Below are 14,863 nucleotides of genomic sequence, written 5' to 3'. Positions count from 1 at the left end.
CAACCACAACTTCCCTGCTGGAGGACTGTGTTATCCTCGTTTCCAACTTGCTTACTGAAGAAAAACGGATGCCTTTGCAAAACAAAAATTGTACCATCTACCACAAGGGTAAGTAACATGGGGTCCTCTACTGCTAGATGTACTACAGCCCTCACCATCTCTCACTAGTGCCCGTCTAGGGCTGATGGGAGCTGTAGCCCACAAGCTCCCCACTCCTGATAAGTCTGACTATCCCAGAGTTTCAATCAAGAACAGACACTTCTAAGTCAACCTGAGGACCAGATCTCTGGAAGACGAGGCCTCACCATTTGCGTCAGCTTGACACTACTCAATACTAGTTTAAACTTCACTTAACCTAAAATGAAATCACTACCTGCTCACTTTTTGCAAAACATGTCTGGGAGCTATAAGTACATGAATGACCTGTCTACTGTAGTAACACAATGAACACCAGAATGATTCTTAAATAGAAAATTAGTTCATATCTATTCATGTAAACTTCTCATGAAAGGAATCTCCACTCTTTTACCCTATCCAATGAAAACAAATATTAGCTCCAAAATTGGGAAGTCACAATACTCAGTATGGAAAATACACAGAAGTTCTGGTGATGGAAAGGTCAGATGGAATTTGAAAGAAGGGAGGATGACATACTAATTTCTGGAATTATTTAATGCAATGTATCTCAAACTTTGGCCCTCTGGGTGTTCCTAGAAATCTTGATCACTGGTCAAAGCAGGTGAGGCTTATGGGAGTTGAAATCCAAAACCCCTAGAGGACAAGAGTTTGAGAATTGCTGCTTTACAGGAAAAACCTCTTGCTAGACATAACATTCATTTACACTGATGTAAACTTTACATTCAGCACCATGAACTCTTGTGATGCCTCAACTGCAACAGGGATAGTGAACATGTTTCCATAAATTACACAGGCAATTACTATTTTTCTTAACATCTTCCTCTTCTGACACAGATAGCATGAAGTTCTGTATTAAGTGCAGCAACCAGAGGGGATTTGTTTCTTACCCGAAAGATTGTTCATTGGCGGCAAATTTGGGGAACGTGCTGGGGGGGAGTCATCATCTGAGGAGGCTACTGTCTTGATAGCATCATGGTAGAGCGGTGTAGAGCTAGGCATTGCGAACTTGGACATCCGGGACATCATGATGGAGAGAGGGTTTTGAGACAAGGTGGGCTCTGGGGGCATTGTGTACGGACTGCTTGAAGGAAGGTTTCCAGGAAGAGTCACAGGAGCAGCCTGGCTAACCGTTGAAGGGGGTGGGCCTCCTTTAAAAAAAAGTGCAAGTTCACTCATTGTCAATACTTATGTTTTATCTTATGTTTTACCCCCAGGGAACTCCTCTACAGGTTTTGGTGCTCTAGACATGATGCCAATATGTTCATAAGAAGCTACTCTGTACACGGTCAAAACATTTGTTTGTCTAATCTTGTTTATCATCTACTCTGACTTGCTGAAGTTCTCTTCAGGCAGTTCTGAAAATGACAGGAGATGAATCTTGGACTTTCAAAACACCTAATCCTTCACCATGCAAAATTACTTTTTGGGCTATAATGGCCAGAATCCCTAGCCTGTATGAGTAATTCTACATTTCAAAAAGTAACTTCCACAAGTTTCAGCACACACATACATCCTAGACATCTGACAGATCAAGAAAGCTTCAAGATCAGATCCTCTAACATGATTTAATATGACTTTCTCCATGTGCATATAAAATGCAATGCTGAACAACTAGTAGAATTCAGTAACTATTATGAAATAGTTGCTCTGTATACAGTGTTCCCTTGCTACTTCATGGTTCGCTTTTCGCAGACTAGCTGTTTCGTGGGTTTTTGCCTCTTAGTTTATGAATAGTTCCCATTGCCCAGAGCGGCGTTCTAATCCTTCCTCCTGGCAACAATGGAATATGGAAGGGGGTTTCACCCTCCCCCTCAGGAGAGAGGCAGCCAATCAAGAGAGAGGAGATACAAAGCTGTATGTAAATCACAGCCTCATAGCCCCTTCCTTATAGCTAGCAAAAAAAAAAAAAGTGCAAGTGCCTTTAAATCTCTCCTCGCTTCCGCCTCACCCTCAGAAGACGATATACATATATAGTGTCCCTACTTTGCGGATTTTCACTTTTTTCAGGTGGTCCTGGAACGTAACTCCCGCGATAAGTGAGGGAACACTGTAAAAGAGCTAACCAACATGGTAAACATTATTTTCTTCTCCACAAACTAAGCAAAAAACAACATTAAACAATTTACTTTGGAATGCTGCTACAGATTTGTCTATATCCTGTCAGTGACATTTCATACCTGTGAGTTTCCCCACCTTAGGGGATTCATGTACTGTAAAGGTGGAGATAACATAAGCTGTGGGTTGCTCAGATCAGAGGTGGAGGGCTGTGATACAAGTGCTGTGTAAAGGGGGCTTTAGGGTATTCACAATAATTTTTCCAAAGTACCTCTTTTGAAAAGCACAGTATACAAATGGATCTTGTAGCACCTCTGAGACTAAATGAGAGGAAAAGGCTGGTAGCATAAATCTTTCTTAGACTTAAATCTACTTCATCTCTCACTGCACTCCATGTGTTTGATGAAACACACTTAAGTCTACAAAAGCTTATGCTACCAACGTATCTCAGTCCAAAAGGTGTTCCAAGTTCCCTCTGCAAACTGATCCAGACAAGTATAGCTATGCCTTTGAACTGAAAAGCCACAGTCATGTTTGGAGAGTCCACTCGACAAGCTGCTCAACTTTCTAAAAAGGCAAGCATGCCATTGCAGCTAGTACACAAAAACACTAGAGGGCAATATAGTCTAGCAGGTGTCTTAGCTGCCTTTGTAATTCCTGGAATAATGTGATTTCACAGGCTGAAAAGCTCCCAAGCCTATCTCCATCAAATAACGGCATGCAAACACTGTACGCTGGGGAGTAGCTTTATTAGAACCTTGCAGGATGAGAACAGTCAGTCGCCTTTAAGCTATAAATCTGGAAGATTAACTGGGACTTGCAATTCTGCAGGGCAAATGAGACCATGTAAATCAAGATTGGAGGGTGGGAGCTGCATTTTGTGGAATGGTAAGATCCATGGAAAAATTCAACTGGCATCTGAGCCAAAAGAGCCAAATCTCTGATCCAATAACTTCCTCCCATGGGAAGATATGTGAAGTCAGGCAGAGCAGAGTGTTTACCAAGGGCTGTTTACCCACTCTAAACTATTTAATGAGAACATCCCCATTACAAATTTTCTTATTTCAGTCAGTCAATTACAGGGTTTTCTTTCCAGCAAAACTATCACAGGACTCATCCCATGACAGAGAACATCTATTTTACATTTTCCTGTGATTGTCAGGTCCTTAATGGTGCACAGGAATTAAGCAAAGTATTCTTCCTATGCCACACATAATTAGTACTCCCTCCAAATTTATATGGGAGACAAAGCCGACCTGGGTTGCTGTGAGTTCTCTGGGTTGTATGGCCATGTTCCAGAAGCATTCCCTCCTGACATTTTGTTCACATCTATGGCAGGCATCCTCAGAGATGTGAGGTTTGTTGGAAACAAGGCAAGTGGGGTTTATCCAAGGTGGGAGAAAGAACTCTTGTCTGTTTGAGACAAGTATGAATCCTGCAACTGGCAGGAAGCAGCCAAGCCTTGAAGCTGCAAGGCTTTTCAATGCTAATCAAGGTGATCAATTGCAGCATTCGCTCTTGCCTCAGACAAGAGTTCTTTCTCCCACAATGGACATTCCACAGATATAAACCCAACTTGCCTTGTTTCCAACAAACCTCACACTTCTGAGGATGCCTGCCATAGATGTGGGTGAAACGTTAGGAGAGAATGCTTCTGGAACATGGCCATACAGCCCGGAAAATTCACAACAACCCAGTAATTCTGGCTATGAAAGCCTTCAACAGAAAGCTGACCATCTTCAGATGAAATAAGACCCTGTAGCCTTGCCTGTATACCAAAAGTTAAACTGTTTAACTACAGAGATGCATCAGTTTGTTCCATCTGTGCACACATCTCTTCAGAGTCTGAAGTACCCATGCACCTGTTAGTACCATTCAATGCACCCTTAGAAGACAACACACACATTGAAGAACATTCCCCCAGGTGCTTTACCAACAGAAACAACGAGTTTATATGAACCAAACTGCTGAATAAAGGACAATAGAGCAAACCGATGTTAAGAGAAATGTAGTAATCCATGTGTGAAGGTAGATGCATCCCCCTACCTTCAAAGTCACTTGTTGGCTCATGATAACCCCATGAATTGCATAGGCTTTTCTTATGCAAAGAATAGAATCATAGAATCAAAGAGTTGGAAGAGACCTCATGGGCCATCCAGTCCAACCCCCTGCCAAGAAGCAGGGATATTGCATTCAAATCACCCCTGACAGATGGCCATCCAGCCTCTGTTTAAAAGCTTCCAAAGAAGGAGCCTCCACCACACTCAAGAGGTGGCCTACCATTGTCTCTCTCTGAAATATAGCCTCCAGCATCTAGTATTATTTTGTAGGCCTAGCATCACTTACAATATTAACCAGGCCTGGCTCTGTGTAGCTTCCAGAATCAAATAGATCCAGTGCCTTCTTGAGTAGTTAGTCCCTAACTGAAACCATTACTGACCAAAAAACAGGAGTTGGGGCAGTGGCACTGACCTGATTCGACATTTCCCATCATGGCTGGTGATGACATGGCAAGAGACGTTTTGTGGTTGGGTGGGATTCCAGGACTCTGTAACGGGGGTTTTGGAGATGAAGTCCATCCAGGAGAGGGTGCAGGGAGGGACGGAGATTTGAGATGGACAGGAGATGCGGCAGCAGAACCCATCACGGGGGGAGATTTGATTGAAGCAGCAGCGGCTACAGCAGTCGGACCTGCCAATATCCCTGCCAGTTGGGATGGAGTCTGGGGGGACTTGAGGTTCCCAGAGGGAGAACCCAGCATAGGAGACTGGACCTGGCGCATGGTGGGGGATTTCAGTGGATTTATGCCTGGAGAATGAACCTGGCTGGCACCGACAGAGACATCCAAAGGTTTGCGCCCAAGGTTGCGTTGAACTGGAGGAGCTGTGTTGAGGCTGTTTGGGTTACTGGAGGGGTTCAGAGGTAGTGGTGGCATGTGGCTAAGCCGGTTGTTAGTCCTTTGGTCAGGCCCTACTTGTTCTCTGTGATTCCGGAGACCAACCCCTGGGCCCTGAGACATCGGATGGAAAGGTCTTGGGCCCATTGCGTAGTCCTGCTGGGGGTGCTCACCAAATGGCAAGGGTACCATTTTCTGCTGAGAGGGGAGCATTTCTGGGACTCCTGGGCGCATCTTCATCATTTCCTCTGGGCCTACTCCAGCTTCCCTCATTTTTTGAGGTATCATTGGTGGATTGGAACTCATGTTAACATTCAGATTGATATCCCCTTTCATGTTACCGGGGCCCATCCCAAATTCCATCTCTCTACCTCCTGTCATCTGAGGTTGCATTCCTTTTGGGAAGTCTCCTCTGGAGGGGCTCATTGATCCTTCAACTGGCATGCGTGGAAAGATGGGGTTATTGCCAGGCTCCATATGTCTTTGAGGGGGGATCATTCGGCTCATCTCCATGCCAGGCCTGATTCCTTCTATGCTCATACCAGGGGGAAGTCCTAGTTGTTTTTCAGCTAGCTGTTGTTGAAACATCTCCTCAGGCAAGCCCTGAGGATTTGGAAACCTTTCCCCTCGACCAGGGCCACTGAACACACCCTGCCCAGGAGGGAAGTTTCGGCCATCTGGAATTTTTGGCACATCCTCTGGCCAAGGAACACCAGAAAGCCCAGGTCTAGACGGGGGAGTTGGGACGGGGACATTGGGGCCCTCTATGTCAGGATTTATCATTCCAGGAAATCCAGGCAACCGCATCTGACTGCCAGGGACATTGGGATGGGGGGCCATGCCCCTTGGGGGCAGTGAGTGGGGCATAGCCATGCTTTCAGGAAAGGGTTCTGGGCCCCCGGGTCCCCAGCCTTCACCTGGGGTCATCTGATATGGAGGTGGAGGGCCTCTGACCAACCCTCGAGGCCCATGCTGGTGAACCATCATATCCTGTAAAGAGCACTGTTGCACAACCTGTTCTTGTTTTCTCCTCTTCTCCTCATAGAACTCTTGTTGCAGTTTCAACCAAGCCACCTGTTCTGGAGTCATGTGATCCAGATGGTCTGGTCCTATAGGGCCAGACTGAGAGTTTATGGATGGTGGTCCAACTTCATCTGGTGAGAATGGCATGTCCCTGTGACCTTGGGGACCAAAAGGGGGCCCTCCTTCTGTCCGGGGTCCAGGCCCTTTGCCTAAACTTTGGGATTGAGCCATCATGGCCTGTATTGGGCCTTCCGGTTTCTTTTGGGGACCATCCAATACTCCAGAATTTGGTGGAGGACCTCCAGCTTGGCCTCCAGCAAACTCTTTCTCATCTGGGAAAAGCATACGCTGAATATCACGCAGAGTCTGCAATGAACGTTCTCTGTGCTCCAGCTGTTCCTGGGACAATCCATCTGGATTTTCACCCATGTTTGGTGGGTCCCCTCCAGATACCTGCTGGCTGGGACCTTTAGGGTCTGTAGTGGAGCTATTACTCCCTTGGGACACTGGACTAACTGGTCGATTATTAGGGGTTGAAGTTTGCCCAAATCCTTCTGTTTGCAGTGGGGTGGAGTTTGCAGGACTTCCTACAGACATCCCTTTACTCTCCAATCCAGGATTGTCCTGATCAATAGGGCAAGGAGGGCCAGTAGATTTTGATGCTGGTGCTGGCACTGGAATGGGTGGAGTTTGCTGCATTTTGGCATTCTGGGGAGGAGTTTGCTCCTGAGAAGCAGGCAACTGTGATGGAACTTGGGGCTTTGTATCATTTCGGAGTGGTGGAATCTGTGTGTTCTACAGAGAAGACAAAAATGATTTTAGATGGTTCTAGTTAAGAAAAATCTGGATAAGAAATATAAACTTTCAGGTTACATTTGACCAATTTTGTTTATGTCTTAAAGCTGGAGCAAGCATTAAAAAACACATTTTCATCTATACCATACACTGTCTCCTCTCACTTCTATCCCCATTTCCCTCCAGTGGATGTACTTACTAAAGGTATAGTGTTTCGTTCCGCCTTATTAGAGATATTTTGAATGTGAAAGGAAACAATGGTTTCCACTTGTCCCTTCAGCACAGCTTCTGCAGCCCTGAGAAGACAAATAGATGCAACTGAGAATCATTGAGCATGCCAGTTTTTCATTCACACAAAATCTGGATCCCTTTTTGTAACTGAGACTAATAAAACACATGCAGACCAATGGCATAAAAGAAAATGCCTGCCCTGCTCCTTGACACTGAAACATACTCACACATTTCTTAGAAGTCCTAGCCTATTAATGTTTATTCCAAATAGCATATCATAATGATTTTTAGATAAGTCAAACTGATGTTATGCAAAATTAAGAAGTCACAGATGATAAGAGTCCAATGATGTAAGTCTGCCAACAATAATCACCACCCTGCATGTCTGTACAAAGTATAGAATTGTCCATAGGAGAAATAATTTTCACTTCTCACATGGATTCTACTGCACTTTAAGAACAAATATACATCAGGCCAACTCTGCCTTGCGATATGATGGAGGTACAGAAATCTTATTTCAATAGGTGTACTGGCCTTCACTCAATGCGACTAGCAACACATGTACACACACACACCCCAATGTGCACTTATCATAAGATAATACAAAAGCCAGGTTGGGAGCATGTGTATGTGAAGATGTCTTCAGTTATCTCATAAACTAAATCAGATACTGTAGCTATTCCTCATGGAATCAAAGGTTCACTTACTTATTAGCCATCTCTGTTGAAAAGACATAGACCAATTTGGATGGAGTCTTTTGTAGGCTACCTGGCTCTGAACTGGCGGCCTGACCATGAGAAGGTGTGGAGGAACGTGGGACCGAAGGATTTGAAGGCGCCATAGAGTGCATTGTATGCTGGGAATCTTGTGATTTTGTATGATCAGCAGAACCAAGATCTGAAATGAAAGAAGTAACAAGATGTCAACATCAAGGCATCACAGAAATTGAAATCCAAACACACACTCTTGTACCCCTATTTATTTTGGATGCAGTGAAATTGCTTTACTACATTAGGTCGTGCTAGTTCCCACTAGCAGAAATTAGACCTCCATTAATACACTTTACAGTATTACTAATAATAATACTTTATTTGTATTCCGCTCTATCTCCCCAAGGAGACTCAGGGCAGATGCCAGCATATACAGACACAAAGACAAACATTCAATGCCTATTGTTTTGAACAACACTATGAATCTCAATTGTCAAACTTAATGATTCAATAGATTCCAATCTGATTGGTCTAAAGTAAGGCTTTACCAAATCCCTCCATTTGAAAATTATTAAATTGTTCATATTTTTGGCTAGATGAAAGGTTTTTTCAGAGTTTGAGTCAGTTAACAAACCTCAACTCCCTGCAAATGAGTATGCCTACAATATTTATCACACTTTATATAAAATTACCAATATAAACCTAACTCAGGTTGAATTGCTTCCATCTTGGGACATCACAAGTGACAAGAGTGCACAACAGATGTGTTTTAACTTAACGGGATTTTCCAAAAGCAAGGCAAGCTTAACTAAGCTATATATTAATAGACAGGAGGATAGTCATTGTCTGGATTTTGTCCCTGCTTAGTATACCATCTCCATATTTTTTTAAAGCTGCTAACAACACCTAAAGCCAGTAGTTCTCAATTTTAGGTCCCCCAAGATGTGGCTGGGCTACAACTCCTAGAATCCTCAATTATGCTGGCTGGGGATTTGGGTGTTGGAGACCAACATCATCTGGTCTGGGAACCATTGTGCAAGGAGGAAGTTTGATTCCAAGGCAAAGGAAGACAAAAATAAATTCTTAAGCTGTTAGAAATAAAGAAACAATACACAGTAAGAAACATAAGACTTTGTCTATGGCTTTTGAGGAAAGGACAGCTCCACAGTCCTGAGTGTAAAACTGTAGTCTTTCTCACAAAATTTAAGAATTAGGAAACATGGCCTGCTATCCAGTCATTGTATTAATTCAGGTGCAGCCACCTAGCTTTTTTTTTTTAAAAAAAAAATGTGTCACTGGCTATGGGAAATCAAGACTTTATACCCCAAGTAAGGTAACACAAAAATGGCTAGAAAGTCCATAACTGGGAAAAGACATATGTAAATAGCCAAGGCATTTCAGAGTCAGGAACTAAAATTTAAACACCAAACATGCAAAACCGTTCTGCTAGTGCCATAGAAGAACTCCAAACTGTTTCTGTCCAGCACCTGACTCCTGAGCTCTTTTCTTGTTTGCTCTTAATACTTCTTCTGCATTCTAAGGAAACTTATGTAAAACAGATATGCAATATACAGGCAGTCCCCAAGTTAATAACAAGATAGGTGCTGTAGGTTTGTTCTTTAGTTGAATTTGTTTGTAAGTCATAACAGGTACATTTTTTAAGTCTAACTCCAGCCAAAACTATCTATTTTTTAGCTTTGGATAGCATATGGAAGGGTTAACATCCTGTAGTGTTCGTTTTGCTGCCTGTGTCCCTGTTCAGAAGATTTCAGCTCACTTTTTTGCCCCTGTGAGGATTGGATATTGAAAATTTTGGCTTGTTGTGGAAACAAGGATTGGTGATAAAGCTCAGTGGAGACATCTTTTCTCCATGATAACTCTTCCAGGAGTGAACTGCCCTTCCAATGGATAAATTTCTCTCCCTGTTGTCTCACCCCTGTTCTTTAACTATGAGTTGTTTGTAAGTTTGAGGTTTGTAATTCGGGGACTACCTTTATGTAATAGGACTTTCATTTTTTTAAAAATCTGACAGTACAATATTCCTGGCTCATACAAAAACAGAACACTTGAGTACAGGTGATTAGTCTTAAGTCAAAGGTGCTGACAGTATAAAAGGAATCCTAATAAATTTTTTTCCAAAGCCTGAATTATTTGATTACTTAACAGTGCAAGGCATTTGCACAAACAGTAAACACCATACAAAGGTTTCGCCTGCAGGCTTACAACCGAAAGGTAAAGGAAAAAGTAAATAAGTGAAGGAGAAGGAGGGTCAACTGGGAAAACCTGGGCTGAGCAGATATAATTGCATGCTTTTGCTTGCTTTACTACAGCTGGTGGCTCCCCTGAGTGTCTTGAGCTTGCACAGAGCCAACAGACTTGTGGTTAAGCACCACTCAAGCGTGCGTGCTATTTGTGTGAATGGAAGAAGGTGACTGCTGAATGCTGGCAGTGCTCATGTAAACCATGTTAGCCGATTAAGACAACTCCCATGTACAGCACATGGGATTTACACAAACAACACTACCAGAAGCCCAACAGTAGCACTCCTAAACCTTGTGCGAACAGTCCCTATGACACTTTTAAGAAGAACAGACCCTCTGGGATTGAGAGATTAGATCTGCCTCCCCCAATGTGACAGAGTGCTAACAGAAAGGCTTTTCCTACCCCAGTCAAGGCTTTAGTTCAAATATGTGGACATAGTGATTATAAATAAATGTAAAAATCAGCCCTGTTAAATTGGCAGAGAGAATGAAATCTTTCAGGGATAATGGGTGGCAGCAAAGCTTCTACTCCCAGTCCCTAAGACAAACTACATATCCCTCTCCAAAGGCCATGGCTCAAATAATGGATCTGAAGAGCAATCCTTTGTTCTGTGAGCTCTCTCTTTCTTTGCATGTCTCTTCCAGAGGTACTTATATTCCTTTGTTATTATTTTAACCCACTCTATCCCAAGGGATCACAGTGGGATACCGTCACATTAACATTATGTGCTATTTGGATTACTATACTGCACTCTATGTGGGCCTGCCTTTGAAGAGTGTTCAGAAACTTCAACTAACTAAATGAACTGCAGCCAGACTACTGACTGAACTAGTTATAGGGAACACACAACTCCCTTGTTAAAACAGGTACTGGTCTGTTTCTGGGGAAAACTCATTACAACTGATATGGCTCATGTCCAGTGTATCAGAAGGCTTATATAATACTGCCTGTGCCTTGAAATCTTCAGAGGAGAGCCTTGAACCCATCTTACCACCCTATCAGGTATGTCAAGTGGCAATACAGAAGAGGGCCTTCAAGCTCTAGACACCCATCCTAGAAGGGCTGGACTGACATCCTCCGTGATGTCCTTCAAGAGGCAGGAGTAGAATTTTTTCTTTCAACAAGCCACAGAGAACTAACTGCTGATGGATAAAGTCTTTCAATGAGGTACTCATTATCTTTTAGTACCATTTTAATGGGTACATTTTCAACATGCTTTTAATAATATTTATAGCAATATTTTAGCTTCTGTGTGTCTTAATGATGCAACATTTGAACACATTATGATGCCAGTCCGATTACAGAAAATACCAACTGAAATATGTACAAAATACACAGCTTGCACCAGCTTCGAAAAGTTAAACTGAATGATGCTACTTACAGAAAATGAGCTTTGGCACCATTGGCTACTTCCAAGAAGGAATTTTAGCAATCTACTGGTAATACAGTTGGCCCTCAAAATCCACTGATTCTTATCCAGTGGTTCAACCATCCATGGTATGAAAATATTTCTAAATGCAAACCTTTATATAAATATTTCTAAATGCCACTTTATATAAAGAACGACATTTTAGTATGCCATTGTAGACAATGAGACTTCGGCATCCATGGATTTTAGTATCCTCAACCAAATCCCAGTGGATACCAAGGCCCCACAGTAGTTGAGTACAAAATATATACATGCATGTTATTTGTGAATTATGCACATAACTTTAAGTATGGATTTTCCCTTTAAACCTTGGTCTTTCACATGCTCAGAGAACCCATCTTTGATTTTCCAGGGAAGAGAAGTCCACTGCTAGGCATCTGGACTGTCTTTAGCATGCTATAGACTTTTGGGTCTTGTATTTTGATCAAGCATATGAAACAACACACTCTTAAACAACAATCTATCTTTTCTAAAGTCAGGTTACACATGGTTGCTTTCATTTATTAACAAGGGTTCACTCTAGCAAATCTCAGTTCTTGCAGGAGGCCAGTTAGTCATGCTAACTTTTCAGATCCATTTCTATGTAACAATTTTCATTCACTCCAACATAATTTTTCCATTTTTTTTTTTCTCATTTGCTCTTTTTTGAGAACCCAGAGGTTTTCGAGGCAAACTATTACAGGCAAGATAAGGGATAAGTTACTAATGACTGATACCTTCCTCCATTTCTGCCTCTTCACATGCAGACATACCTTTGATTTCAGATTCATCACTGGGAGTTCCAGCATCTCTCTGTTCAAACGAGTCCGCTGAAATACTCCTCTCTCTCTTTCCTTTCCCTTTTGAACCACTGCCAGCCCCGTTCTTCAACCCCATGCTTGCCCCTTGTCCTGGGAGCACTTTGGGTGTATGACCCCCACTCTTGGGGTCACAGGGAGAGGGCTGGGATTGGCCTGTCGAGCCCCCCTGTTTACCCTGGTTAGAGAATTTAGAGTCCAGCTGGGGATTGCCAGATGGGGACATCACTGTAGGGGGACGGACCATCACCTCCTGCTTTGATTTGGGACTACTGGAAAGCAAAGATTAGGAAAAGAGAAATTGGTATTAAAAATACAAGAATACCAATGTACACAGAACTTGCAACCAACTTAGTCTTTCTGTAGAACGTGGCACCAATAAACTATTTTAACCATACCATCCAGCTGCCGTTTTGCAATACTATCCAGCTTGAAATATAACTATTTGAGGGAAGAGTGCAAGGCAGCAACCATCCAGATCCTAGGAACCAGTAATTCATATAGAGATGTACCTCTGTGACTTCTGTCAACAAAAACAATGGTTTCTATGTACAAAGACGTGCCTCTCGCTAAAACCAGCACAAAGTAAATAAGTAGGGCACCATAAACTTCGTAACGCCAACCTCCTGGATTCAAGCAGCACAGTTCTATTGCAGATAAAAACTAGTCCAAGAAAGATCCGTCTGCTTTATAAGACCACAGCTGAATGAACACCCAATTGTAGATTTCTATCATAAATTACTTGTCTCAAATCAACAGGAGTCACATCACTATCATTGCCTTTCGGCCAAAAGATGCAAATTTCACCTATCTTTGAAAGTAAACTGAAAATGAGAGTTATACAATTCGGTGCATTACATTTCCTATTTTATAAACTCTTTTTTATAAATACTTTTTTATTAATGAACAGTTTTAAAATAATTATGATAAAAGAGAAAATATGAAAGCGTGGGCGGGGGCGGGGGGGGGAAGAGGGAAGATGGGATAGAAAAATAGAGGGAAAGAAAAGAAGGGAAGATAAGCAAGAGGGAAAGGAAAAAAAAAACCTTTTAGCATGGTAGAGTAGGTCAAAATATGGAAGAGATGAACAGTAATTTCCAACAGCCAGAACACACATTTAGCAACTTGCACAAAGACAAAGCTGCATGGTATTTGGGATCAAGTTTAGATTCCCTTCATAACAAATGCGAGTTCACAATAGGTAATACAGATTTATGTGGACAGACTACCCCTAGACCTGTATATCAACTAAATGTACTCATAATATTAGGGGACACTCTAAAGATGATGAAATTAGAACAATAAAGTAGAGAGGTTCCTACTCTGTCTATTCTCCCCTTCTCAGGCTTCAAAATTTGTTTACTTTGAGAAAAACCATCTCTCAATCAAAATACCCTTTGCAACTTATTTTCAAGGTGTGGTTTTTTTAAAGGGCCAATCGGCCTTCTCTTCCCTAAGAAAATCTTGTATTCCTCTGAACACCAAGCCAGAGATCTCTGGCAAAGAAACACTTCCCTCTTTGCTTCAGTATTTAGTTTACTAATAAAATAAAAGCACAGGTGAGGTGTGCTGTCAAGTAGACAGGCTGAGCCTGTCACCCCTCTCTAAAGCTGTTCTATCAAATCAGAAGGTGGTGCCGAGAAATTTAATGGGGCTGAGATGGGGGCAGTCAATGATTGTTAATCATTTCAGTGCACTGTGAAGCCAACAGAGGTGGAAAAACTGTACTGTGAAAACCATGGTTCTCAAGAAAGAAAATCTTGGAAGAAATAGACCATGCCTAATGAAACAGGGTGACCGTTGTGTTGGATTGTCCATCTCTCAGGAAGCACAATAAAATTAAAATAACATGAATCACACAGGATAGATAAGAGATTTTCAATGATATAGTTAAACGGCTGAGCTACTGGTTTAACTACATCATTGCCGGGGAGGGGAGTGAGCTCCCGCTCTTAGCCCCAGCTTCTGCCAATCTAGCAGTTTGAAAACATACAAATGTGAGTAGATCAATAGGTACCACTTCTGCGAGAAGGTAACAATGCTCCATGCAGACACACTGGCCACATGACCTTGGAGTTTCTATGGACAACGCCAGCTTTTCAGCTTAGAAATGGAGATGAGCACCGCACCGCAGAGTATGATACAACTAAATGTCAGGGAAAACCTTTGACTTAACTACATATGGCAAACACTGTTTTGTATTCCCTTCTGTTATAACCTTGTAATGAATACTACTTACCTTTGGGCATTTCCTGATGGGGAATTTCTCACTTTGGGGTTACTGGAATGCATTGACAGAAATCCTAAGCACACAACCACACACACTGACAAGCTCTTGTCAAGTTCCCTTGTTATTAGTTCTGAAGCACTTTCTGTCCCGTGCTTTCCTCAGTGCCGTCGGTCTGCTTGCTTTTTTCCTCTTGGCTTCTCTCTGTTGTTGGACTGGGCCTTTCCCTCTTGCAGCTCCAGCATTCTCCAGATGAGTGACTCCTGCTGTGGTGAGGAAGTCTCGCATCTCCAGGGCACA

At 42.5% G+C, this 14,863-nt stretch overlaps 2 protein-coding genes across 13 annotated transcripts in view; both read right to left on the bottom strand.

Annotated features, from left to right (window-relative positions):
* Positions 1–14,659, bottom strand: part of BCL9 (BCL9 transcription coactivator) — an 18,666-nt gene extending 4,007 nt beyond the window's left edge. For both annotated transcript variants that reach the window (XR_010909635.1, XM_060770556.2), the window contains exons 1-6: positions 14,576–14,659; positions 12,292–12,608; positions 7,846–8,035; positions 7,107–7,203; positions 4,666–6,907; positions 1,026–1,286 (exon numbers count right to left, since the gene is read on the bottom strand). Coding sequence is in view for 1 of the 2 variants with exons in the window: in XM_060770556.2 (XP_060626539.2) it covers positions 1,026–1,286; positions 4,666–6,907; positions 7,107–7,203; positions 7,846–8,035; positions 12,292–12,608; positions 14,576–14,628 (3,160 nt within the window). In the remaining variant the exon portion in view is untranslated. The remainder of the gene's footprint in view (positions 1–1,025; positions 1,287–4,665; positions 6,908–7,106; positions 7,204–7,845; positions 8,036–12,291; positions 12,609–14,575) is intronic.
* LOC132771951 (uncharacterized) overlaps positions 1–14,863 on the bottom strand; it is a 164,920-nt gene that overhangs the window by 4,007 nt on the left and 146,050 nt on the right. For all 11 annotated transcript variants that reach the window (XM_067466670.1, XM_067466673.1, XM_067466672.1 and 8 more), the window contains 6 exons: positions 14,576–14,863; positions 12,292–12,608; positions 7,846–8,035; positions 7,107–7,203; positions 4,666–6,907; positions 1,026–1,286 (listed from right to left, as the gene is read on the bottom strand). In XM_067466670.1, the coding sequence (XP_067322771.1) occupies positions 14,675–14,851 (177 nt within the window). In that variant the 5' untranslated portion in view covers positions 14,852–14,863 and the 3' untranslated portion in view covers positions 1,026–1,286; positions 4,666–6,907; positions 7,107–7,203; ... (1 more) ...; positions 12,292–12,608; positions 14,576–14,674. The remainder of the gene's footprint in view (positions 1–1,025; positions 1,287–4,665; positions 6,908–7,106; positions 7,204–7,845; positions 8,036–12,291; positions 12,609–14,575) is intronic.

Source organism: Anolis sagrei, chromosome 3 (genome assembly GCF_037176765.1).
Source record: "Anolis sagrei isolate rAnoSag1 chromosome 3, rAnoSag1.mat, whole genome shotgun sequence".
NCBI lineage: Eukaryota > Metazoa > Chordata > Lepidosauria > Squamata > Dactyloidae > Anolis > Anolis sagrei.
The sequence above is the reverse complement of the archived record's forward strand: the minus strand, read 5'-3'. Positions and strand labels throughout refer to the sequence as shown.